Below are 27,007 nucleotides of genomic sequence, written 5' to 3'. Positions count from 1 at the left end.
AGTTGGTGCATGGAGAACATATTTCAGTCATCTCAATCAGCCTTTGGGACGTCAGGATCCAGCAAGATCACCCATACAGGCACTTCCCCTTCAATCAATTGGTGAGGCAGAGAGATTCAAGAGTATGGTCCAGCGTATGAGCACTTGGATGGATAAATCTCATACAGTCGCCACGGAATTTGCAACAAGGATGATGCAAACCATTCACCGAGCTATTCAGGTTCTTGAGATCATCCACAACTTGATGATAACAGTGGCCGCTTTTGCTCATACCAAAGATGTTATCATCCCTGTCTTGCGAGTAATCAGACAAATATCAAGGAAGGTATTAGCCCAGGAAAAGATCATGGATGGAGGACCTCACAGTTTACTTCAGTGGTCAACCTTACTCCAGATGAAGGAAGTTCTCTTCGAGGACATCAGTACTAGATGCAGTCATGTTGAGGAGGTGATCAACCCGATCCAGGATAGAGTATTTGAGGTACTTCGTACCATTCTTGGCAGGAGGATCGAAGTTGAGACAGATGTGGATTTGTAGGAATTAGAAGATAGAATCAAGGTCATCTTTTGCAAGGACGCTAATATCACAGATGAGCAGCAAGACCAGATGTTTGCTACCATGCTCCTGATTGAAAAGACTAAGGAAGTTGAACCTACATGGGACGCTGCTCTTCTCGAGGCATTTGATCAGGTCATCCACTTGGAAGAAAGAATGAAGAATCTTCCCGAGATTCCAATTGCTAAGATCGAAGGAATCGTATCAAGATTCATTGCATATGCTAAAAAGGAGCATTGGAAAGGGAATAAGATTCTAGATGAGAGATTGTTATAGGTGACATGGCATCTTAATTGTCATTGGTCTACGTCTCCTAGATTTTTGTGCCAAATTTAATATTTGGCTATGCATTTAATATTGTTCAGTAAAAAGGGGGCTATTTGTAATAAACCCTAATTAGGGTTTAGGTGTCATGATCTTGACCATTGATCTTCTTTTTGATTTGGACCGTTCATTGTAATTGAGGATGCTATTTATACCCTCATTTCATTTCATTTTGTCATTAGAAATAGCTAGAGAGTTAGAAATTATTAGATAGATTAGAGTTTAGAAGCAATTTACTTTTGTAGCAAGATTGAGCTTTGAGAAAGGAATTCAAGCAATTGTTGTACATGATGACCTTGAGATCAATGAAATATTGAAGCTATGGTGTTTTGTTGCAATTCTTTTGGTTATCTTCATGGTTGTTCATTTTCCTTGAATCATTCTCAATCAAAGTAGTGTGTTAATTCGAAGGACAAAGTGTTGGACTTGATCTTTGGTAGGATTCACTTTCCAAACCACTAGCTTCTTGCTGATTGTAGGAACGCCTTGCGTGGTCGACTCGAGATATTTGAATCACTTAAATCTTCAATCGTTATTGTATCTTGGATATGTACCTTCGTGGTAGTGTCTTGATCTTTGATGTATTGAAAAAAAAAAAAATCATTTGTTACCTTAGAAGATCGCATCAATTTCAATTGAGTTGTTAATTTATGGCAAAATTGAAGTTGGTAGAATCTCACCAAGTCTTGTCCACATCAAGTCATTCTTAGGGTTAGACTAGATTAGACCTCTTGCAAACCCTATCCTTTTGATATTTTTTGAAAAGCTTGTTTAGTTTAGCAAAATCTTTGGCAACGTAAGGCCCCTTGATGACACAGCAATCACAACGACCACTGGTGCTTATCCACACGTAGAGACCCTACTAAAAAGAACATTGGAGTCATCCTAATTGATCCTTCTTGCGAAATCTTCAGCAGTTAGCGACTTTATTCAAGAGAGGATAAGATGCCTTTGGGTATTTTATTCTGTGTATGATTGTGTACAAAATACACGTCAACAGAACCCAAGGTTCTCTGCAAGAGTAACATAGATTCTTTCTCCGGAGCTCTTGACGGAGCCCATCATCCATATGTGGAGATAACTTCTTGGTCTGATTCGTGAACTTCTTCTTATCTTTTCTGAAAGGGAAAGGCTTGGACTGAATTTTACTCTTTGGGGCAGCCAACTCCATACTTCTAGATTTTTTTATAGCTTCTGCCAGGGTGGGCGGATCAAAAGCTTTGACCCATCCTCTCAATGGTTCTTCAAGTCCTTCAGTGAAAAGGACAACCAATCACTTCTCTGATATGCTACTCACCATGACTGACAAATTTTGGAATTCAGTCACGTAAGTGTCCAATGAACCTTGCTGCCTTAGTTGTGCAAGTTCTCTAAACTTCACTTCTGGATCTCTGGTGTCAAATCTCTCAATTAGCTTGTTGGTGAAATCAGCTTAGGTGGTGACTAAGTTGTGACCAAGGGTGACCAACCCATGGTACCACCATTCGTGGGCCACTCCATCCAAGTGCAAGGTAGCAAACTTGATGGCGTCCTCCTCCGGCATCGGTCTCAAGGACAAGTAATTGTCCAACTTCTGTACCCATGCTCTGGCAGTACTCTTAGCGCTCCCATCAAAGTGTGCTAAGGTCACTCTTCCAAGAGCTTGCTGGAAATCTCTTGGTTCAGCAGACTTGTAGTCATTCCTCCTTCCTCTTTTCATTTTCTGATTCATGAATTGATCCAGAGTTAGGATATCTCGGATCTCACCGGGAAGGGAAGCATACTCCATGTAGCTATTTCTTATCTCATCAGCTGTGGGTATCTTTGTTTCAGCTTGTTGTACTTCTTTTGGCAAAAAGACAGGTTGTAAAGGCCTTGGGGCTGAACCTCCATTGTTACTCCCGTTGTTACTCCCATTTCTATTGCCTACAGGAGTGTTAGAAGTGCTAGCTTCCGGTCCATTATTGGGCTGATTAGGGACCCCAACAACGTTCTGGTTGAGCTTTGCCAGCAGTAAAGACATCATGTCCATCATGGCATTGAATTGCCTCTCTGCCTTCTTGTCGGGTGCCTCATTTGTTTCTGTAGTCTTATCTGCCATTGAATCCACTGAATCTGAAGTATCAATATCCTTTCCTCTGTTTCTCAATACTTCTGAGAAAGTATCCTCTTCCGGCACTATCGGAACCTGAAATTGCTGTCTCTTCTGCTCTCTGTTGTAGTATCTAACGTCTCTGTCACTCATGGAGACTTCTGAACCCACTGACTCTCCAGGCTGGCAGGAAAACCTGCTCGGATACCACTGTAATATCCCAGTAATTTTTTTTTTGTTTTTTAGACCAATAACAATTCATCCACAACAAATAACCCGTTAAGGTTAGAGGAATAAACCAAACAACTGAAAGGGAACCCTTCCACCTTTTGTTCACCGAGAGCCCAGGCTGGGAGGGTGAGAGCATACGGTGTTCCGGGGATCGTTAGCAATCATAATCAAACTGAAAATTACAATGCATGGGCAGCAAGCCAGCCCCTTCTGCTTATCCAGCAGGATAGAAACCTAAGCTCTTGGTGGTAAACCGACCAAGGGAAAATTACAATAAATTGAAGTTCAATCACTCTACTGCATATTTCAGCAGGAGGATAGTACATTAAGCTATCACTCTACCACATATTTCAGCAGGAGGACCATTGAATTGAACTTATCACTCGACCACTTATTCAACGGGAGGACTAATTACAAAACTGAATTAAAAAACTTAGAAGGCGGCAAGCTAGCCTCTTCCACTTATGCAGTGGGTAATTACAAAAGAAAGCAGAAAGAAGGGGATGATTAGTACTACTGAAACAACCTTACAATATAGAGATGAGATGAGATGAATAATTGCAGATTTCTACAACATGACTGTAATTTTCTGTTACACTGATCTGCAGGTTGAAAGTACAGTTTCAGCAGCCTATGGAAACATCAAAACACTCATAACTCACTCATTTTTTGCCCGAATCAACTCAAATCAATCCCAATCCGAGCGTACATCAAATGCAATGACAACCAATCAAAGCCACATCCCAAACAAACCCATTTTTATTTTGCACGCATCCAATGCAAACAGAAAAACCCACGCCTAGCCTAGGAAGTTCGATTTTGTCTAATAAAATAATTGCTCAATCAAAACAGCTAAAAACTCACACATTCTATTGCCATGGCATGGAAGGAAGAATGAGCCGGTACCCAGATGGATGGAGTCGCCTGGTTAAGAGATATGAGCAAATTTCACTTTCAGTAGTCCCACGACTAGCAACCAGAAACAATCAAATCCAACATCAATCACTCCCTAATCTGCAACTCATTAACCAATCTACAACGGGAACACAAGGGCACAGCTAGGTACTATATTGCAAGTACGAAATTGAGACTCAGCTAGGAAGCCAACTTCGAAGCTCAGATTTTCAGTAGCCAAACCGGTAGCATAACGATGTAATTTTCAAAGATAGTGCAAATGGGAGCCCAAGCCTCTTATTTATAACTTCATTCTTCAAATTCAAATGCCATTCCTCCAAATTCCACGCCTTGCTTTTGAATTTCATTCCACTACATGTGGACCCAAATGTAGCGCCACTTTCTCCTAAGTCAAAACTCACGCCCAAAAAGGGGGAGGACCCATGTTAAACACTTGGGCAAATAATGGAGATGCAATGTGAAATAATAATCTTCTAAAATATTTCTACATCCCATAGTACATCTGAATTTCGCCAAAACTTAGGATAAAATAGGCATTAATCCCAAATTTAATAAACCAGTAGCCAATAAACAGATTAATTAAATATTAACCTTAGAATAAGGAAATAATATTTAATTATGTCGCAAATGACTCCCGTACTGATTATTATCACAACCAGGATGAAACTGAGCCCGGACGACCACAGAACTGCTACAGAATCAGAACCCTGTCTACTGCCAAATATAGAATTGTGCTACACTTTCACTTACTAAAAATAGTAAGTCAAGAATTAATGCTCAGAAAAGCATGATCATCGCGTCCAGAGGCAAAACATGGAGAACTCAGTAGGACATTAACACCAGAATGGTTATTCCCTGACTTACTAAAAATAGTAAGTCCTTGTTTCATCAATGCTAGACCCTCATTCTTCATTCCACCTAGCCTACGGGTCTCAGGAATAGGCTAATGGACCACTGAAAGAGCATCAATGAGAAGGGGACATTACATCCCATACTGCGTAATAACTTGCTCGTAGATGAATCTTGCTGTACTTATGACCGAGTTGTCCGGTAGGGCTCGCGCTTCAACCCACTTTGTTAAATACTTAGTGGCTACCACAATGTAGCGACACCTCCTAGCGCGGCTCACTTTAGGCAGCCTAATGAAATCCAGCCCCCAGCACTCGAATAGTTCTTGAGCATGCGAAGGGTTGAGGGGCATGGAATCCCTTTTCAGCGGCCTCCCCACTCTCTGGTAGGTATCACAACCTACTACCCATTCTCTACCATCATTATACAATGTGGGCCACCAGAGGCTTGCCAGCAATACTTTCCTTGCCGTAGTGTCCCGTCCCATATGGCCTCTTGCGGCCCCCTCGTGTGCTTCCCTCAAGACGCTTGGCACCTCTTCCTCCATCACACAACGGCGTAACACCTCGTCGGGCCCCATTTTATACAATAAACCATTAATCAGCTGGAATGTGCGGCTTCTCAACACAAGCTTTCTTCGCTCTCCCTTCGGCATGCCTTGGGTGAACACAGAGGTGGAGAGATATTCCCCGATGGCAGTATACCATGGTGGTAGTACTGCGATCTTGAATAGGTGGGCGTCTGGAAAGTCGTCATTTACCCCTTCTGGTGGCTCTCCGAACCTGATCCGGGACAATTGGTCAGCAATGACATGACTTTTGCCTGGCCGTACAATTATTGTGAACGTAAACTCTTGCAGCAAGAGTAGCCATCAACTAATCCTACCCTGAATTATTGGCTTTTAGACCAAGTACATGAGGGCTTGATGGTCCATGTAGAATGTGAACGGTGTCGCCATGAGATAGTGTCTGAATTTTTGTACCACATAGATCATCCCCAATGCCTCCCGTTCTGTTGTGCTGTAATTTTTCTCCGCTTTGGATAATAGTCTACTGGCAAAATAGACGGGATGATCCAACCCGTGATCTCCCACTTGGGCCATTGTGGCACCGATCGCAAAGTTTGAAGCGTCCACATGGACATGGAACTCCTTGTCCCAGTTGGGGTAAGTGAGGATGGGAGCAGCTACCAGCATCGTCTTCAATTCCTCGATCCTTCACTCTCCAGGGTCCCCCAGGTGTACGACTCACCCTTACGAGTAAGCTTGTCCAAGGGGTGGGATATTTGTGCAAAGTTTTTTATGAACCTTCTATAGTAGCCGATATGGCCTAGGAAGGACTTTACCCCAGTGATATCCGTAGGAGGCTCCATCTCCACGATCACCCATATTTTGTTTGGGTCCGTCTTCAAACCTGCTTTGCATACGATGTGCCCAAGCAATTTGCCTTGAGGTACCATAAATCGGCATTTATTTGGATTAAGGGCCAACCTTGCCCTTCGACATCTCTCCAGGCACTCTCTGAGGGCTACCAAATGCGTATCTTGCCCGCTATAGATGGACCAGTCGTCGAGGAAGGCTTTAAAATTCCCTACCAACATCTTGTCGAATATGTGTAGTATAATTCGCTAGAATGTTGCAGGTGCGTTGCATAGGCCGAATGGCATCCGGTTGTATGCATAGACACCATCTTCGACCACAAAGGTGGTCTTCAGTTTATCTTCCTCGGCGATTAAGATCTGGTTATATCCGAAGAATCCATCCAAAAACGAGTACATCTCATGGCCGGCCACCTCCTCCAATATGCTGTCTGTAAACGGGATTGGGAAGGGGTCTTTAATCGTAACTGCATTGAGACACTGGAAGTCGACACAAATCCTTATTTGGTTAGCCTCCTTTAGTGAAATGACTATGGGTGACACCCATTCGCTTGTCTGTACTTTAAAAATGATACCGGCCTCCAACATTTTTTCTATCTCATCGTTCACCCGCGCTGCATAGTTGCGGTTCATCCGGTACGGTCTCTTTCGTATAGGCTGGGCTCCGGGTACCAACGGGATGTGGTGCATGCACAGTTCGGGAGGTACCCCCTTCAAGTCTTTGTATGTCCATGCGAAGACGTCTTTAAACTCCAGGAATATTTTGAAGGCCGCTGTCTTCAGCACGGGATCCCAGTCATCCTCGACTACTATATTTCGTGGGTCTTCCTCCTTTCCTAGGTTTGTTGCCTTTAGCTTGGACTCTTCAAATTGAATTGGCTTGTCTTTCTCGAATTGATGTGTAGGTGCCTCGTCCACTCCGGCTTCCCCCTCCTTATATTCTCTGTATTCCAGAGGGAAGACCTCCGGATCAGCGGGCTCCTCTATCTGCAACATGTTGCAGTGAAAAACTTCGTAGTCCTCCATTTGCCAATGGAAGAGCCCATTGAGTGAGCACACCTCATCTTCAAAACATCCCTCCAATTCGAGCACCCCTTCACTGTTCGGCTCCATCGCGTTCTTGCCCTTGCTTTCGTTGGGACCCCCCTTCCCCTTTATAAGAGTCCTTTGAGTCCGAGTCGGAAGAGGCGAGCTCTTCGCTGACATCTTGGGTCTGTAGGTCAATGGTATATTTCTGCCCTCCCTTCTCCATGGAAAGTGTATTTTTCTTCCAGTTGTGGTTCACCCTCGCGGTGATCAACCACTCTCCCCAGGATGGCATCATAGCCTTTCTTTTTCAAGGGAATAACTACAAAATCTAACAGGAAGGGCTGCGTACCAATTGTCACCTGCTGGGCCATCAATATGCCGAGTCGCTTGATGCCGTTTTGGTCGGCTCCTACTAGATTAAATGTGGATGGCCACAAGGTGGGTTTCCCCAGCCTCTTTCATGTCTCTTCTGGTAGTACATTCACCCCAGCACCTTCGTCCACAATGGTGTCCTTTAGAATGGTTGCAAGGATGCCCATTTCTACCACAGCTGGGTGTCTACCACTGTTCAAGGTTAGTAACATCGGTTCAGTCGAAGGGCTGACGGGAACCTCCACCTGTGGTGCACTCGAAGGTACGTGTGCGGTGCTTAGCACATTGCTGAGGATGGCAGTCCTCAAATGTGGCATGGAGTCTAGAAGGTCTTTTACCTTTATTGGTACCTCCATCTGCAAGACTTGCCCAATAATATTCTTTTCTGCTTTTAGGCGGGTTGAGGGACTCATCGTCTCCGTGTTCTTCCGTCCTTCTGTCGCCTTTTCCCGTTCAACGTCGGCCTTCGCCTCCTGCAGTCTCTCCTTCTCTGTGCGGGGGTCGGGATACGTTGCCTTCTTCGCCTGCGCGCGAGTGATCGCCAATACTTCGCCCGTCTTCTCAATATTGAGGAGATTCACCCCTTGTTTAGGGCATTTTGTGTCATCGTGATCACCGAGGCCGCACCATCTACACAGGCTCTGGGGGGTTTCAGTATTCTGGCACTCCTGAGCGAAGTGCCCCCATTGGTTGCAGGCCTGACATTGAATTATTGGCCGCCCCTTAATGTCATACTGCATTCTGCTCCGATTGTTGTTGTTGTTATTGTTGCCTCTCCCTCCTCTTCGGTTACCTCTGTAACCACCGGATGATGCAGCGGCGTCGGCTTGCGGCTGGGCGGAGCTCGCTGATAGTGAGGGTTGCTCTTGCGCGAAGAATACTTGGTTCCCTTTTGTTTTCATGTTGTAGGGGCATTCTTTGACGGCACGTCCCAACATCTGGCAAATTTCGCAGAATGCCTTCTTCGGGCAAGTGCCTTTTGTGTGACCTTCTTCCTTACAATCAGTGTACCACACGTCTTCGTTTTTGCTCGTGACTTGTCCTTTTTCTTCCGCGATGTTTTGTCTTCACTTTCCAAGTCCATCGCGTGGTTGTATGCGTCATCGTAACCACAACCCTTCCACGAACCATCTCTTCTTTAGTCCGTTAGCTGGTTGGTTCTCCATCTTCCCTAGTAACTCCTTTAACCGTCAGTTGTATGTTCGCACTGTCTCGTGCTTTCCTTGCTTTGTGTTTAATATCTCCGCCACGATCTCATTATCATCTCGAAGGAGTCGAAACTCCGTCTCGAAAGCTTTCTGTAGGTCGTCCCATGTTCCCACCTTTGTTTTATCCACATCAGAGTACCAATCAATGGCCACTCCTCTCAGGGTGGCAGGGAAATGCACCACCCAATCCGCTTTGTCAGCTACCCCGTTGGCTGACCATATTGTCTCACATGTACGACAGTGCCGTACGGGGTCATCGATGGGGGTCGTCTTCCTAGAGGTGGCTGTGTCTGTGCGTCGCTCCCTCCGGCGCCGATGGTGTGTCCTGCGTGGGTGGTTGGAGGTACGGTGCTTTGCCTACTGTGTGTGGCACCTACAACCGTACGGTTGTCCTCCCCTTCGTTCTCACCTGCACCCACTCCTGGCTCCCTCTGGTGATCCTCACTTCGTGGCGTAAGGGATAAGTTTCTAAACTGATCCTGGGTCTCTTCGACTAGATTCCTCTGTAACCTTGTTTCCTCCATAAACTCTTTGTGGCTTCTCACCCTGCGGTGTTCTGGCGACGAATAGAAATTTCCCTCGGCTTCTGCACCCTCTGTGACACCTCCTTGGTTCCCTTTGGGCCACCCTTCGGCAGGTCGTCCTTCGGCAAGTTGCCTCAGCCTTCGTCTACGTTCTACTTGCTGTTCCAGAATCAAGGCCCTCTGCGCGACCTCCCACTCGTCTGTTTCTGCTTTCTTATTTCTATCTTTATTTAATAGGTTGGGCATTAATTCCCATACATTTCCATAGTTCACAACACATAAACCGGAACATGCCTTTATTAATTCATTTCATCAATACAACTCGTGTCAATATTATGACACCTTTATTTGAATATAGAATGTTCCTTTATCCCTATGGGATTCAGGGTTCAATTCCTTCCTGGCCTCGTGCCATCCCGCTCCGCTTCCTGACGGTTGCTTTCTTTGTACTGTTGAAGGATTTGTTGGCGTCGCTCTTCCTGGGCAATCTCCTCCAGGCGAGCTTGTTGTGCCAGCGATGCCTGTGCAAGCAACTGGGGAAGGTGGTTCATCAACCGATTTACTGCCGGGCTAACCTCCAACGTTGTCCACACGGCACTTGGTGGGATTTCCGCCTCTGTGGCCTCTCGTCGGACGTAGGTCTCGATGGCTACCTGGAGAAGAATTGAAAATTCCCTCGTTGCAGTGTCTTCTCCGTTGTAGAGCTTTGTTTGCGCATCGTCGGCCTCTAGGTTTATCTCACCAACGGGTAGGCCCATCGTGTCCGTGCATCATCCGCGTCTTCTGTTCCCGAGTATGTCTAGGCAACGACGCCAAATGTTTGCCTCACTGGGTAAACAGAAGGAATACAAAAGTAATGCAGAAATAAACAATGCAATAACAGCATGAATACAAGAATAAGCTTTCCATTAATAACTCAAAGTGTATACAATGTTCATAGCATTATCTGTCGTCAACTACACACCTCTCAATATTCGCAGGTAGTACAATATATAACAGCCGAAGGGGTGCGACCCAACCGTTGCGACTCCAACTACCTATCCGTCAGCTAACTAACTACTAACAAACAACATTACTACCAAAACTTAAGATATACATATTTCCCGACAACAGATGCTCCCGCATCAGACACCCTAGGTAATTTGACAAAAAAAAACCCTCAAGTTTTACACATGTAAATTGCCTTACATTTGGAAATCTGTTTACAATACCCTCTGAGAACATTTACTGATGTCATTTTAAACTGCCTCCTTCGGCAATCTGTGTACAACCACAAGAACCTTAGCTCCTCAAACCCTTTGAAAAGTTCATCTTGCAGGTTGCATATACACATGCAACAAATCTCCCACACAATCCAATCCTCAAGCCCTGGTGCATACTGCCTCACATCAATGCTTCTGCTTGCACACTCAGGAACTCCTGCTCTGATACCACTGATGTAGGGGGGAAAATCCCAATCAAGTCATCCACATTCAAACTAAAAATTCTCATGAATCAAAATTCTGCAAACTAGCAAACAACTTGAAATAATAAGTTTCAAACAAGAAACTTGTTCTATTCAAATTCCAAGAAATGGCCTCAATTCAACCTTAATCAAAGTGGGTTTCGGGAACCACAATTTACAACAACATGGGCTGCATTACATCAATTATTTCTGTACTTTTGGAGATGACAAACATGAAATATAATGGTAGCTTCACCTACAAACAAACTTGAGGTCTTCCCTACCCCACAGCTGCAACTTCAACAATTCTCCTCATGCATCCTGAAATCTGCAACTTTTATGGCAATGCTTCTTTAGTTTTTTTAGTTTTTTCATTTTCTTCCTGTTGGTGATGGCCATCTAACCCAAGAACACAATTTGCAAAATACACCTTCACAAACATGAGAGAAGTGAAGCTAGTTCATCAATGAGCAAATAATTGAATTGAGATGATCATCATCAAATATGTACAGATGCCTTGCTTTTAAAGGCAAGGAGAGAGAAATTAGAGACAACCAACCATCCAACTAACAACAACAATAATTATTAGATGCGAATATTAAATAAAGTGTTGTATCGGCCCCAAGTAAAACTTAAGCCTAATTAAATGGGTAAAACCTCATTTACTCCAACACCCCCTTAAGTACAACCTAGGGAGAAGATTATTATGCAATATAAAAGCAAGGTGCAAGATGGGTTCCAACAACTAGGCCATGTTAGGCACCCATGTACAATGCAAATGCAATGCAATGAACTCTCTCACAAACAGAGAAAAGGAGAAAACCACGTGGGACAAAACTCCTCTCCAAAAGAGAGAAACAATAACAAACAAGATGATGCATGGAGGACTCACTAATACCCCCCAAGGACTACACACATCATGCATATACAATCAAGTATTGCCCCATAGGAAGGAAAGGAGACTACATAGCCATCCCATAACGAGCAATGTCCTGCAAGAATGGCGAGTGTTTGAAGACAAAATATAGTCCAATGTGCATAAACAACATTTCTCCCCTTTGGAAGAAGATAAACCAAGTACAAATGCAAGAATTCTTCCCATTCGGAATAGGAATTGGTAGGAAGTTGAATCCAAATGTATGAAGATGATATCTCTAAAATCTGCTCATATGTTGCCAAGTCCTTGGTTTTTGAAGATGCCACAAACGAATCAGGTACATACCCAATCACAATAGGTGACAAACAAGGACCCAATGGAAACTGATTTTGAACAAGCTCCAAAGACGAAGATGAAATGACAATAGCTGCATCATGACTATCATCATGTAGGAGAGATAGACGCTCAAATGTGTCCAAATTTGAAATGTGAGACTCCACAAACAAAGAACCAATGTTTGGCAAATAGGAATCCCAATTAGGAAGACACATAGATGCCTGTTGTGATGATTCATTGGTAAAACTCAGTGAATATTCATTGGTAACACTCAGTGAATCACTAATAAAAGATGAATGTCTGATCTCAATTGGAGAAGTAGCAGTTGTAGGTGGAGTCTCTAGATCATCATAACTCTCAAGTGTTGCTTCGTATTCAATCTCCTTTAAGGTACTATCATCAAGTGGAAGAAGGCAATCTAAAGCAGGATCATTTGCGAATGGAGGAACATTTGGATCTCCAAAAAACTCCCAAATAATGGTCCAAACTATGTGAGGGCATTGAATACTGCTAATCTTGGGGTAGATATCATGGAGGAAGCTTTGACTAATTCTACAACCAATCAACCCTATGATATGATCATTTATATTACCCCAAATTGATTGCATCCATTGTGTCTTTGGCTTAGGAATGAGTCCATGAAGATGAGGCAAGAGATTAAGTCACCTACAATGTGATGATTCCTTTTGCTTATGACTCATAATTGTCCTTTGTCTAAGTGATAACAAAAGGATGTGTTGCATAACCCATGATTACATCAATGATATAGTTCTCACATCATGAATAGAGATCAACAACATGAAATTGTGCAAAACCAAGATGTGACTTCAATGGGTAAAAATCAACATCAAAGAGAAAAATATACCTTTACCACTGCAATGTTGACGAAAATAGCTTCCCATCAATATTTGGTTTGCAAGAAATGGCCTCTGTTTGCAAAGTTATGCAAAAATGAAAAAAAAGCCTATGTGAGGCATTGTCAAAGCATTAGGGGCTAAAAATGACTAAGTCCACGATTCCCCATATGACCATGCCTGATGTCAGAGGTAAAAAATGAGGCAATATAGGCTGATAAGATCACAATGGTGCTAGTGCAATCAAGTGGTGGGTAGCCCATGCCACAACAATTTCCACAACCTCCTCGAATGACCACAAGGTAAGGCACACAAGCTCTCCTTGCACCACTTTACAATACTCCCCACACACCGTAGATTATAAAGCACAAAATAGCACAAACATGAGCAATGTGGAATATATCCCAAAATGTGAATGCCCAAACCTGCAAGCTCACTGTGGATTTTTCATGCAAAATAAAACCCTAATCGACAAAAATATTTCTTAAACTTTAGAACTACAAATGTCTGGGAACAAAATCAATAAAAAAACAGCCAATGAGAGCGATAGTTGGAATCCAATCAAATTTGGGAATGATATGTGAAGCGGCGATAGTGAAGGAAGCTTGAGCCATGCCAATAGAGGGGTCAATCTGCAAAAATGAAATCTGAGCAAAAATCAAGCAAACTACCAAATCGATGAATATGCCTAGCCAATCATGGCAAAAGGTTTCAAAAACGCCAGACAAATTAGCAATTGTGTAGGAAAAACATAAAATGAATATGCTAAAGCCGATTTCTGAAATGTCAGAAACTGCCAATCATTAAACATACGAGCCCTCATAAATGAAATTACCTGGCTTGCGATGAAGACAATAAAGCCATGACCAAACAAAACTTGCAGGCTGATCAAGCTAACAATCTCATCAAAATGCTTATGATGTATAGCTGCTATCACAATACTCAACTTTCACATAATTGATCTTATTCACACTTTAAATTGATTGAACTTATCACAATCATATATACTCACAAGTCACAACACTGCTTTAATCTTTCATCGCAGTTTTCCTTTCATAAGTTTCTTAGCCTTTTTAGCAACGATTCTTAGTCGTGGATTTTTGTAATTTCATAAAAATATTTGTGGATTTTATGACTTCATGGATTTTGCATGAATTTCGAAGAGAACTGAAACTTGACAAGGATTTTTTTTTTCAAGTGAAATTTAGACTTGTTTATGGATTTTCCATTGTTTTTCTTTGATTTTATGAATCAATCCTCCTTCCAACTTTGAAAATTTACCTTATCTAATCCTTGAAATTTCTTACAATTTTCCTCTTCTAATCCACATTTATCATTTTCTTTCCTTTTGTGGAAGGAATTCGAAGTCACCTTATTTTTTCGTTTTTTGTCAAGGTTGGAAATCTGACCTTGACAAGGAAATTTCCTTGTCTTGATCTACCTTCACCAAGGATGAACATTGCACTCTTACTCAATTGATGGATTGATCATTGTTTCTTTCGGATTGACAAGACATTGCAACCTTCTTCCAATAGCTAGAGGATCAAAACTACTGCCAAGCTTAAGCAAAATGAAGCAAAACAACTAATCTAACAAGCAAAAAAAAGAGGGGTCCCCATTTGCAATGGGGCGTGTGTGTTTATAACACAACAGTACGGACTGGCCAAAAGATTAACCCATTAAAAACAAAGAATGAGCCGATACAATTATGAGCCAATTAATAGTTTGGGCCACTGACCAAGAAATTCACCCTTCAAATATCCCACGAGCAGCCTGTTTTAATAAGGCCAACCTAGCCACACTTGACCAATGAATACATAGACTTATAATGGCTGGAGGGAAATAAAACAAGGCAAATAAAGCTCCTGCAAAATAAATCGGTCAAAACATTGATCTGCAAAACCCAAAAAGGCTAGATGGGCTTGAACAAAGATCGCCAATAACTATTGAATGTTTATGCTTGCCACCATGTACAAAGAAAGCAATGACCGATGAAATCGACAAGCATGGATGAAATGCGACCACAAGATTAAAGCCGTCCACTTGACCAGATGTGATGTGGGCCGAAAAAGAAAATCATGGTCTTTGCAAATGGAATGAGCTCGAACCAAGTAGGGACGACACGGGCCAAATTCAATGTGAGGGCCAATCAAATGGTATTGTTGATGTGTTTTTAATGCACATGCGAACACAGAATAAAATACCAAGGTATTTTATCCTCTCTTGAACAAAATCTCTCAAATGCTAAAGATTAGCTTAAGGATCTCTTGAGAAGACTCCAAGGTTCATGAATCTAGGGTCACTACGTGTGGATAAGCTTGTTGGTTGATGTGATTATGCTGGAATCACAAGGGGACTTACGTTTGATTGCCTGAATGCTTGATTCGCTAGAACTTAGATCATCTGATGTTGCAATTTAGTGATTCTTTTTTCTTTTCTTTCTCTTAAAAAAATGTCTTAAAACTTTTGAATCTCCACCTCAGAGTTTGGTGGGGCCCAAGCAACGATGTGGCAAAGCATGTGGAGACTTTAAAATTTTCCAGTGTTCCACCGGCTTTGGGGATGGGGGAACGTAGGGACAGGTGTCCGGGACAGGGGGACCAAGGGCCTAAGTTTGGGGACGACGGCGGGGGGGGTGGCGGGGTGGTGGTGCTGATATAGTTATACATATAGATATAGTACTTGAAAAACTAGTTTTGAAAAGATGTATGATAGTATAATAGTATAAGAATTACATTTCAAATGAAACTATAGGAAATCTGAAATACTAAATCTAAATACCAAGATTTCTTCAATGCTAATTGCTAATTGCTGAATAAAATTTGACAAATGAAATTGTCAAATTGGAGATTTCTATTATATCGAAAAAGGAAAATATGAATATTTGATGCCATTGCAAAGTCTATAATAATAAAGATGATTACATGATTCATCATTACAATGAGTAGCCAAATACAAATACTAATAGCAATAGCATTACAAAAGAGACTAGAGTCAAAGACAAAATGACAAAACTCACTTTTAAAAAAAAAATTAATTTTAAACATTGCATATATGTGGGGGTGACGGGAGACGTCTGGGCATCTCCCCATCCCTCAAGAGATGTCTGCACATCTCTCAAGGGACGGGGAAATGCCCAGATGTCTCCCAAGGAGATGTGGAGACGTCTCCCCGTCTCCGACGGCGCTTGGGTGGCGGCGGTGGGAGACGTCGTGTCCCCTTCCCCTCGTCCTGGAGACGTCCCTGTCTCTGAGACGCGACCAAAAAGGGAGGGGGGGACGCATCCCCGTGGAACACTGAAAATTTCCTTCTTTAAAGTTTGTGGGCCCAAACAATTATACACCAGAGAGGGAGAATAATGAAATACTCTGTCTTAAGAAAAACTTCTAGATCTCCATTTCATAATTTGTGGGGCCCAATAATATGTGGTAGGGTAGAAAGGGATTAAAGGCAATGAGGGGGATGGAAAGAGGTTGTAAGGAATAGTCATGGGAGTAGGATGTAAGGAATGTAAGGGGGAGGATAAGAGAAGTGGGATGTAGAGAGGGGTAAGTGAAGGTGGATACGGGGGTCATAAGAAGTGCTGTGGTGGGAGGTTAGAATGGGGTATAAAGGGGATAATGAAGTTTAGGAAGGGTAGTGGATAAATATGCTAGGATGGGAAGAGGGTTAGGTAGGTGAGGGTATAGGTGAAGATAGGTGAAGGTGAGGTAGAAGGGTACGTGATGAAAGAAGATGGAGGGATAAGGGATGTGGAAGGAGATGGAAGTGGTAGTGGAGGTTAAGGTAAAGGAAAATGGGAGGGATGAATGATGGAGAGGTGGAATGGTGATGGCAATGGTGAGGAATAGAAATGGGTGTGATCGGGTTTGGGCACCCACTGACAGTGTTGGGAGAAACAAGTCGAAGGCTTAGGAGGGAAAAGGAAGTGTTAAACCTCACTTCATCCTTAACAAAGAGACTTGATCAACCCCCGAGCAATTACAAATAAGAGGCTAATAGCAAAGACTCGACAACAACCAACAACTAAACTAAGACAACCAACCTAGAAAGCAAAAAAGTGGGGGTTCCCATTTGCAATGGGGCGATGTGTGAATACCTCACAACAGGTATGATGGGCCAAACAACCTCTGCCAATATGAATGCATTCGTTTATTATAATTAGTGCAGGTAGACAATAAGAAGGTGCGTCGGCCAAAGATACCCACAGCCAAAATAATGAGATCATCTGCAAAATATATGATATGCACCAAATGTTAATGGCGCTTATTGCCAAAACTGCAATTGTAAAATCATGTAATGTCCCCAGTAGAGACCCTCTTTTCTTGACTGATTAATGACAATTAAAAAGGATCTCGTTAGGGACTCGTTATGCGTTCTAGTATAAACTCTTTAAGAGAAGTCTAAGAACAAATATCTTCTGATATATAAGTATACAATTGGGTAAGATAGTCCCCTGATATGCATAAAGATTCTTGAACTGAACATCTATATCTGATACACATAATATGTATACAAACGAAGAGGATGATTCTTTGAAATATATATAGTCACTCTGAGATGAAAATGCCCCCTTATGACATGCACATGTAATTATTAGTATCCCTTCTGCAGTGATACGTTGTTTGTTTATGATGTATAAGTATACACCTGCTATAATGTAATGTCAGTGCTATTTCTGATATGGCGATAAATATCCTGCAGATTTGGCGTCTTCTCTAATTATTGACTCTGTTCACATGCCCCGATAATGTGTCTTCCGTATTTTCCCCTAAAGAGAGATCCGATCACACCAGACGATGGGAGAACAACTCCCAATTCTGCTAGTCTCTTAATCTCTGTCTTTGATTTATTTCTATATGCATTCTCTAGCCTTGCATTTATACTTTCTTAGATTAGAAATGGAATTTCTTGATAAAAACCTGTTCGATGTCCCTTCCAATGTTCAATGATTGCTAATATATATATTCATATATTCCATCGGGTGTGTCCCTTGGAGGATAGAGGCGTATCTATTCGTATAATTGTATCCCTTAGTAATTACATGATTAGTTATAATTACTACTTTATAGTTCTTCGTACCCACAGTACCATAGCTTCCATTTATTTAACTATTCACGCCAATCCCTTTGCGTATCTATTTCTCCATCATATTAGGAAATATTAACCTCTATCTTTCTTCCGCATAAGGAGTCGATTTAACTTATTGTAATTTCATTCTTTAAATGAGATTTCCTTTATCATCATTGTATGGTATGACAATGTCTTACCTATCTTCTCAAAGGTCTGAATGGGGACATGACAAATCACCAGGTAAAAATATGAGATCCACAATTATTTTGGAGTCCCAAATGATGAGTGTCTCCAACTGCAAACCAAATCACTTGGAATCTGACCTCAAAAACAAACTTAGGTGATGAAAACTCTTAGAATTGGAATGAGATATAGGTCAAAGGCTTTGATACCATGTTGGTGATGGCCACCTAACCTAGGAACACAAATTGCAAAATACACCTTCACAAACACGAGAGGCAAAGCTATTTAATCAATGAGCAAATGATAGAATTGAGATGATCAAATGTGTACAAATGTGTAAAAACCACTAAACTAAAGAAAAGAAAAGAAAAACAAATATAAGCATAATTAATTGAAAAGTAATTGCATCTAACATTTAAATTCAGCTGAAAAATAAAACTGAAAACTAACTAACCAACTTTCATCATAAAGAGAAAACTAACTATCAACTGAAATTTAGTTATTCAAATGCAACTAAAAAGAGAGTTTAGAGATTACAACACAACAAGCTTCCTGTTGATAATAGATTCAAGTCTTGACATAATATAGGAGAGGGAGAACATCATCAAGGGCTTTTCCCTCCAACCATAGACTTATAAGTCTCCTATTCCTCTTCCTTCCGGAAGGGTCCGACCCTTCATGAGGGTAGTAGACAAAGAAAAGATCAATTACCATTTAACCATTTGAGCCTAATGTTTGGAACCTACACAGACTAGTCGGTCACACACTTTAGGTACCCCCTAACTAGCATGACCATCTGACTAGTAGTGTATTTGGTTCATGTGAATTGACGGTTGTATGCCAATTGCAATGCCACTGTGGCCAATGATTCATAATTCAAACGATAATGGAATTTATCAAGGCAAAAATATTATATTGAAAATTTGAATTCAAAAATGGAGAAAAAAATAATAAAATAGGAACAAGTTTTATATGGCAAGAAATTTTTTATATTGTATGGTGAGAAAAGATTTACTCTATATGATGAGAAAGAGTTTACATTGTACAGCGAGAGACAGTTTACATTGTATGGTGAGTAAAATGTCTATATTGTACAATGAAGAAAAAATTATGTTGTATGTCCTTACTAGTTGGTCCTTATTGTACTACACTGCTAGAAGCTCAATATCCTACAGCCCCACCTACTTGTCAATATTGTGTGAACTATAAAGCATGATGTATGGACAACAAACTCTCATATTGTATAGTGAGGTGACTTTGTAATTGCATGACCACTTAATTCGTTTGGCGATATTGTATGGGTATACTATCTCTTTAGCGATATTGTGCGTTGGAGATGCATATATAATATTGTACGACTCACTTTCCCATTTACATTGTATGACTCTCCAAATTCTTTATTAATTGTATAGTACGACCCTCCAAATTCTTCGTTGACTATATTATGTGGCCATCCCAATTCTTTCCCAACTACATTGTACGAAGATCCCAATTCTTGCTCGTTTGCATGGTATGGCCATTTCGTCCCATCTGCACTATATGCCTATTTTATTCTACCTACATCATATGACCAAGACAATATAATCTTGTATCTGTCCATATTGTATGGTGACAATTTGAACAGGTTGCTAATTTCATAAGAGTATGACTGCCAAGGAGTGCTCTAGTGGTAGGGGGTAACGACCAACCACAGTCTCCCTTGTACAGTCGGTTTCATTTGTACAAGTGATTTTTTTTTAAGTGTACAACTTGATTGTACGACCCTTCAATTGTCCTAGCAGAAGTCTATTCTTGGAAGCCATTTCTCAACAACAATCTATTCTTGGGAGCCATTTTTAGCAAGAGTCTATTCTCGAGAGTTTCAGTGTGTAATTAGACGAGGTCCCTTGGTTGGTCCAAAGCATTATTCACATATTGGCATATGTTGATCAAACACTCCAAAATCTTTATTTGTTGGCTTTGTCAGGGTTGTTTTTTGCCTCTTAAAGAATCAAGAAAGTGATGTATGTCATGAAGGTTGTGTGGTTTTGAAGGTATTGTCAAGGGGCACTGCCCCTTGATCTTGTTGGGGTTGTTGACTCCCACCACACTCATTTGATTTGCCAAGTACTATCCAAGTCTGAGTTTGCAAAGTACACATTCCAGTTTGTTTAGATGTTCTCATCTACAATATCATTATCAGTTTGGAAAGTCTTTCCTAATGTTACTTAATGTCTACTTGTTGTTTGGAAGACAACTTTTTCTGGATGATGTACTTAGTGTAATTGTACAATGACAATTATTATTTTTTGATAATATGGGTTATCCAAATGTATTAATTGTTGTTGGCTTCAGGTAGTTATAAGTGTTGGTTGGTCGATGGTTGTGTTCCCCTTGGCAACTGTTGGGTCCTTTGAATAGATTGTTTATCGTTAAGGAAAGCATGATGATCTAGTGGGATCACTCTGATCCTTGGCTGACCATCTCTGATCTTCTTCTATAATAAATTCATGTATGAGTAAAGATATATTTTACTCCCGTATTTGGTATGCATTGTCATCTCTAGTATTAATTCATTATATTAGATAAAGCAGTAAACAAATATATATGTGTCATCAAAATCAATTTGTGTTTCTAGGCTATTACAGTTGCCATCCTTCATAAATTCAAAATAGCTGAACATTTCTTTTACATGCTAAATAGCCCACCATTCTCCAAGATAGTAGCTAGATTCACCATCTGCTGTTTTAGTCTTACTTGAATGCTAGCTTGATGCAGAACCAGCTTAAGAAAATGAGATTCATTTTTTCCTATGTTCTGCAGGTGCTCAGCCCCATTCATCAGTTCCGTGTCACAGCCTACGCATGCTGGTACCCCACCCATGTTTCTATGCTATTGTCCTATTTAAATACAATTTCTAGGCTTTAGAGGGCACTTCTCACCTATCACATTTGGTATCCGTGTTTTCCCTTCCTCTAAAAGGGGACTAAGTGGAACATAGTTTTTCTGATCATCTCAGTTTTGAAGATTATGGAATGTGAATGCTTCTAAATGTATTCACGAGTTTCTGGTTTGGATTGTTTCAAATCTAAGTTACTGTTTCAAGTACAGATATGGATTCGCGGATTTGGCAAATTTTTTTTTCTTGGGTACGGGTACGTCCGTACATATATATATAAATTTTAATTATAATTATATATATGTTCAAACATACAAATATGAAACATACAATGTAACTTTCCCATACAATGATACATAAATGATAACAGATAAATGATACATAGTTGTTTTTTAATTCTCTTTTTGACTTTTATGACCGGTGGGCCCCGTTTTTGGGAACCCACGGGCCTTGGTTCTCCCAGGTCCCCCTGGGTTCTCCCTGGGTTCCACCAAGGCAGGACCCGGGTGGAACCCAAGGAGAACCAGGCTCGGACTAGGACTGGGCAAGAACCAAGACCCGGACCCAGCCTTTTTCCCCAAGAACTGGTATCTCAGTTTCAAATGAATCCGTTTGTGAATCTATTTTAAGATTTAATTTGACAAAATTGCATTAACAAGTATCCTTCCACAAATAACTAATAAAATTCTTTTGAATGTTTATCTTCTGGATTCGACTGTGTAGATTTTTGCATTGCCAACGTTTCGGATCAAACACCATGATCCATTATCAGGGCAAAAAAGCAAGAGAGAGAGCATCATGGTGTTTGATCCGTAACGTTGGCAATGCAAAAATCTACACGGTCGAATATAGAAGATTAACATTCATATCATTATGGACTGTGGAAGCTTCATGAATTCAATTAATAAAATTCTTTTTGTTTGTAACTTTCTTTTTTCTCTTCTGCCTTTCAGGGTTACTTTGTCCACTCCTCTAGTGCTCTAAATATCTTATGTTAACAAGAGTTTTGTTCTCAGCTGTTACAGGTACTTCTATTGCCAGATCTGAAGCTGATATTGAACAGAAGATAGTGCTTGGGATTCCAGTTTCACCAGGACAGAAGAGGAAAAGGCCGCCACTGCATAAGTTAAAGGTTTATCCTTTGGTTGTGGCATGCTATTTTTTGCAGTTTTTGTCACACTTGCCTCACCTGTTTGTCTTTTATGATCAACAAGATTATTGATGATTTAGTTTTCATGTTAACTGTTTGAGGCCTTATGATGTCTGCATGTTTGTATACAATAGAGATGCAACTTTTAGTAGTAACTAGTGCAGCTGCTCACTAAATAATTTGTTCTCTGCTTCTGGTCACACAGCCCCTGCTACCGGACACCATGGTATAGTTAAAGGTTTATTCTTTGTTTGGGCATGTTCTTTTTGCAGTTCTTGTGATACTTGTCTGAATTGTTTCTCTTTTACAATCATCAATAATATTGAAGATTTGGTTTCCATCATTAAATATTCCAGGCCTTATGATATTTACAATAGTGTATAAAATTAAACTTTAAGTAGTTGCTAGTGCACCATTGGTTGTAAATTCTTTACTCTCTGCTTCTGGTCACTTGATCCCTTCTACTGGGCACAAATACAGCACTTGTGTGTTTGATCCTCTGACTTCATGCCGCAAGCAATGTACATTATAGGAACATTAGGAAGTATTTTGCTGGGACCCTGGTAGAAATAAAGGCACGACTTTCATGTTTTTGCAATTGTTTTATAGTGTTTCTGTGTTTGAAGGAAGTTAACATCATTCCTTGTTGTAGGTTTGTCAATTTTGTGGTCTACTTGAACATTATGTAGGACACCACGGGGTGGATTGTCATGGGGTTGAACATCACGTGCATGGATTGGCAGTGAAGCAGAAAGGTAACAAACACTATAACTACTTTGCTTCAGTTTCTTATGGGGAGATAATCTTAGCTAATTGGCATAAGGAAATCATATGACAGACAAGGAATCCTTCGTAAAACATTCGGCATGTCTTCATGAGGCAACAAGGGTCTTACAGGATTTTTTATTAGCGTCTGGAGAGCTGAAGAAAAAGGGTGATATTCCGGTTGGTGAATTACGTAAAATTCTTTTGAATTGGCAAGTTACCAGAGAGAGCATGAAGGTGTTTCCAATGAATATTGTTAGAGCTTTTGTCTTGCTTATGAGAAATGAAGCAGCACCCTCAATATTAGGAAGGAGGGCACTTGTTAGGCTCTCTACCAAATGGTATTGCAAGTACAAGAGATTTTGGTGCTTACTAGAAGAGAGCCGAATTATTTCAACTGTTGAAAAGTTTTTAAGAGATACACGTTCAGTTGATCAGTTTTATGTAGGTCAGAATGAATCAGAATCTGGAAAAGATCAATGCATGGTTGATCCATTTGTTGAAGGCCAGCATGTTGATAAGCACTTCTCTGCTCATTCAGTGCCTGAAACATGGTGCAAACCAAAAGTTTATGGAATCAGTGAAAGTTCAAACACTGTTGCACAATTTGGAGGTTCATGTTACAGGTACAAACCTTGCAAAGAGTGTAATAAGTATCAAGCAATTAGAGACACATTAGCGCATGTTTCGTATAATGGATCACAGTCACAAAGAGGTCTAGCAGCTCATTGTGCTAACAGCTGTGACAATCTGATGGTGGGCACTGAAAAGCAGAATACTAAATTGCTGTTTCCAATTCCTAATAAGGAGGGAGCATCTGAACTTGAAGAGGCATTTCTTACTAATAAAACTAGAAGTTATTTTTCCATACAACCAAGCAATGAAGCACATAGGCAGAATGAGGATCTTTTAAATGATGAATCATTGGCTATGCATGATCAAAAGGTTTCTCACACAACAATTGATCATCCATATGTCAATAGTGGGAATCTTTTTGATGTAAAACAGAGGGTTGACATTGCAGGTTACAAACAAGGTGGGGATAAGTGCTTAGGCAATCAATGCCTTGATGGCAAAAATGACAATATCAAGGTTAAACCTAGAGGAGCAGTAGAAATTCAAAATTGTAACTGCAAATCTTGCTGTGCAAATGCTCACTTTTGTCGAGGTTGCATGTGTTATATCTGTCTTGTATCTATTCAGCCAGATGAAACGTGGAGCTATATAAAATGCTCATGTCACCATATTTTCCATATAGAATGTACTCTTCAGGAAAGAATTGGGGGAGTTGTAGAAGAGAAAAACATTGATGGTGAGTTTTTGTGCCCAGTTTGTTCTGTGAAGTGTGATCTATTTCCTTTTTGGAGGGAAAGGGTGAAAAATGCATTAGACAATGAATCCAAAGATATAGCACATAAACATCTTAAGTCTGCAATCAGTGCCATGGATGGCACTCAGAGGAAAAGCTTAAAGGAAATGAATATTAAGTTGTTGAGTGCATTTGAATCAGTTACATATACTCCATTCTCTGATTTGCGACGGCTATTGGTTTCCATTCTGGAAGATGTAAATACGCAGAAGATTGCAAAGGAAAACGATGGTAACTTTCAAGTTTGTCCATATGAAATATTTGTTAAGTTGTTCTCTATAATGGGGTATATAAGGATACAAAATTTGTTTTTAGTCAGTTTCTGTATCAAACTTAAAGCTTTATTTCAATGACTTCTCTTTTTCAGAAATACTACCAAATACATCTATTAAATGAAGGGTTTCTTTTCTGATTCAGGCTTTTTAGAAAAAAGTTCTCAAACAAATGAAATTGAGCTGGTTCAAGTACGAGAGTTAGCTAATCTTACTAAGAGGGCTGCAGATAGAGATTCAGAAATCTATCGAAAGACTCAAGACATGGTAGCTACTCAAAAAGAACTTTTGGCACAAATCCAGGAAGATTTGAAAAAGGCAGAAGCGGAGATGCAGTTGGCTAATCAGAATGCCAAACGCTCATCCAGAGCTGCAAAAATAGCTAGAAAAAGGTTAGAGCTACTTCAGTTATACCATAGACCACGGTCTGTAACAAAAGAACAAGTTGAAGTCCAGAGAATGTTCTACAATTGGGAGGTCTCTGAGTTGAAAAGAATCCAAAGGATGATCGGAGATATTAATTGCTGCTGTGAAGAATCATTGCCAGAGCTTGCTTCCTTATTTGAGATCATGAAACAACAAAGGCAGAAAGTAGAAGTTGCTCATAGAAAGATGGAAGAGATGGATTCATCCTGTAATTCTTGATAGTCATTATTTATAGTTTGCTAAGTACAATGCCATTGTTGAAAAGATATGCCACAATTTTGCACCTAAAATCTAGTCTTTCCTCTGTTGGACAATTTTTAATGTGCAGTGTGGAATTGTCAGCATGTAAAATCTATGCGCAGTCAGTGTATCCTTAATTTTTTTGTAGATCAAGAGTCTCCTTTAGGAACCCAGGTTTCTATCAGAAGAGAGATGCTAGTGATACGCCATTTCTCACTCTTACGTCTGTGCCTTGTGCATCAATTGTTTTTGGGGAATGTAGTGCAAGTATTTTTATGATGCAATGTACATAGCTCCACACGTTAAGAGCATCTTACAATCTTAGAAGGCTTGATACAAATGTAAATCTCACCAATAAATGAAAGCATCCTTGTACTATATTTTGTAATTACAAGATAAATAACACTGTTATAAGCAATATTCACTTAACAATGTAACATCTAAATGTGGGATGCAGTATAAATAATACATTTATCATGATTTCAAATAGTAGAATTGATACAAATGGAGACAATCAATCAAGGCACTTCACATTAAAAAATTACTCAATTGTTTGTAGTGCATATATTTGCTCAAGGAACTCCTTTACATTCAAATCTGCCTTGCTAGATAGGACTAGAGAAGTCAAAGTTCTTTGATCAAGAACAAACATCTCTATCACTCACTCAGCCAACCCCCATCATTGTACAGATATATAATATTTTATCTCCTTATTCTAAAACATAGGGAATTGGGTCATTACATGCTTAATTAAATATGCACTTACGCTAGCTCCTCTACCTATTTAATGTCATATTTTTATGATTTAATTCCTACAGATCGAAGCAAAATCAAATCTAGGTGTTGTTTGCCCTCTCGGGTGAATAATTTAAAACATAAAGCACGTAATGCAGAATGATAACGCCATAGATATCAGACAAGTATAAGAGATGTTATTCCATTCATAAAATTGTGTGTGACAAGTTACATTCTGAAGTATATAAAGATACCGAGGGGGTGCGAGCGCCAACTGTCGCACTGCAACGACCACCCCTCGATTGCCAACTAACCAAAACAATTACACATAATTAACTAGTCTTATGTTTGTGTCCAATAATGCTGCTAACATCATCCCCCCCAAAAAGAAAAGTCGTCTCCAAGCGACTAACAACAAAAACGGAGACAATGCAATCTATACAATATATACATCAGAAAAAACTAAGGAGAGGGCTGGGGAAGCGTCCCTGAAGTAGAAGGTTGAGACGCCGGTGTCTGGGCCGCCAAGCGGGCGCGGAGCTCATACACCTGTTGAGTACGGGCAGTCACATCCCGCTCTGCAACCAATACTTTCTCCAAAGTCGTCTTCACCTTATGCGCGGCTTCCAGCAGCTCCTTCTCTTTGGTATTCGCTGTCGCTGTCATATCGACCAACCGAGTCTGCAACAGGCTCCTCTCACTCTGCTCTGCCGACAGGCGAGTCTCTACCTCCGCCTTCTCTGTGCGGGTCATCTCTAGCTGAGCCAACAACTAGGCCCACTCTACTGCCCAAGAGGCCTGCTGAGTGGCCACATCCCTCTCCAACGCGACTCTAGCAGCCTCTCGGACCTCTGACTCATGCTGAGCACACCTTAGGGCATAGTAGGCGTCCCGGTAGACCTGCTCCATCTTGCAGACAACTGTCGTCACCTGACTCTCCACAATGGGT

At 40.8% G+C, this 27,007-nt stretch overlaps 1 protein-coding gene across 1 annotated transcript in view; it reads left to right on the top strand.

Moving 5' to 3' along the window:
• Nucleotides 1-25,545, top strand: part of LOC131065568 (uncharacterized) — a 178,926-nt gene extending 153,381 nt beyond the window's left edge. The window contains exons 4-7 of the mRNA XM_058000120.2: nucleotides 22,118-22,233; nucleotides 22,904-23,006; nucleotides 23,090-24,616; nucleotides 24,803-25,545. Of these exons, the coding sequence (XP_057856103.1) occupies nucleotides 22,118-22,233; nucleotides 22,904-23,006; nucleotides 23,090-24,616; nucleotides 24,803-25,302 (2,246 nt within the window). The 3' untranslated portion in view covers nucleotides 25,303-25,545. The remainder of the gene's footprint in view (nucleotides 1-22,117; nucleotides 22,234-22,903; nucleotides 23,007-23,089; nucleotides 24,617-24,802) is intronic.
• Nucleotides 25,546-27,007: the final 1,462 nt, after the last annotated feature.

This window comes from Cryptomeria japonica, chromosome 4 (genome assembly GCF_030272615.1).
Source record: "Cryptomeria japonica chromosome 4, Sugi_1.0, whole genome shotgun sequence".
In the NCBI taxonomy this organism is placed as follows: Eukaryota; Viridiplantae; Streptophyta; class Pinopsida; order Cupressales; family Cupressaceae; genus Cryptomeria; species Cryptomeria japonica.
This window is presented reverse-complemented; position numbering and strand designations above follow the sequence as displayed.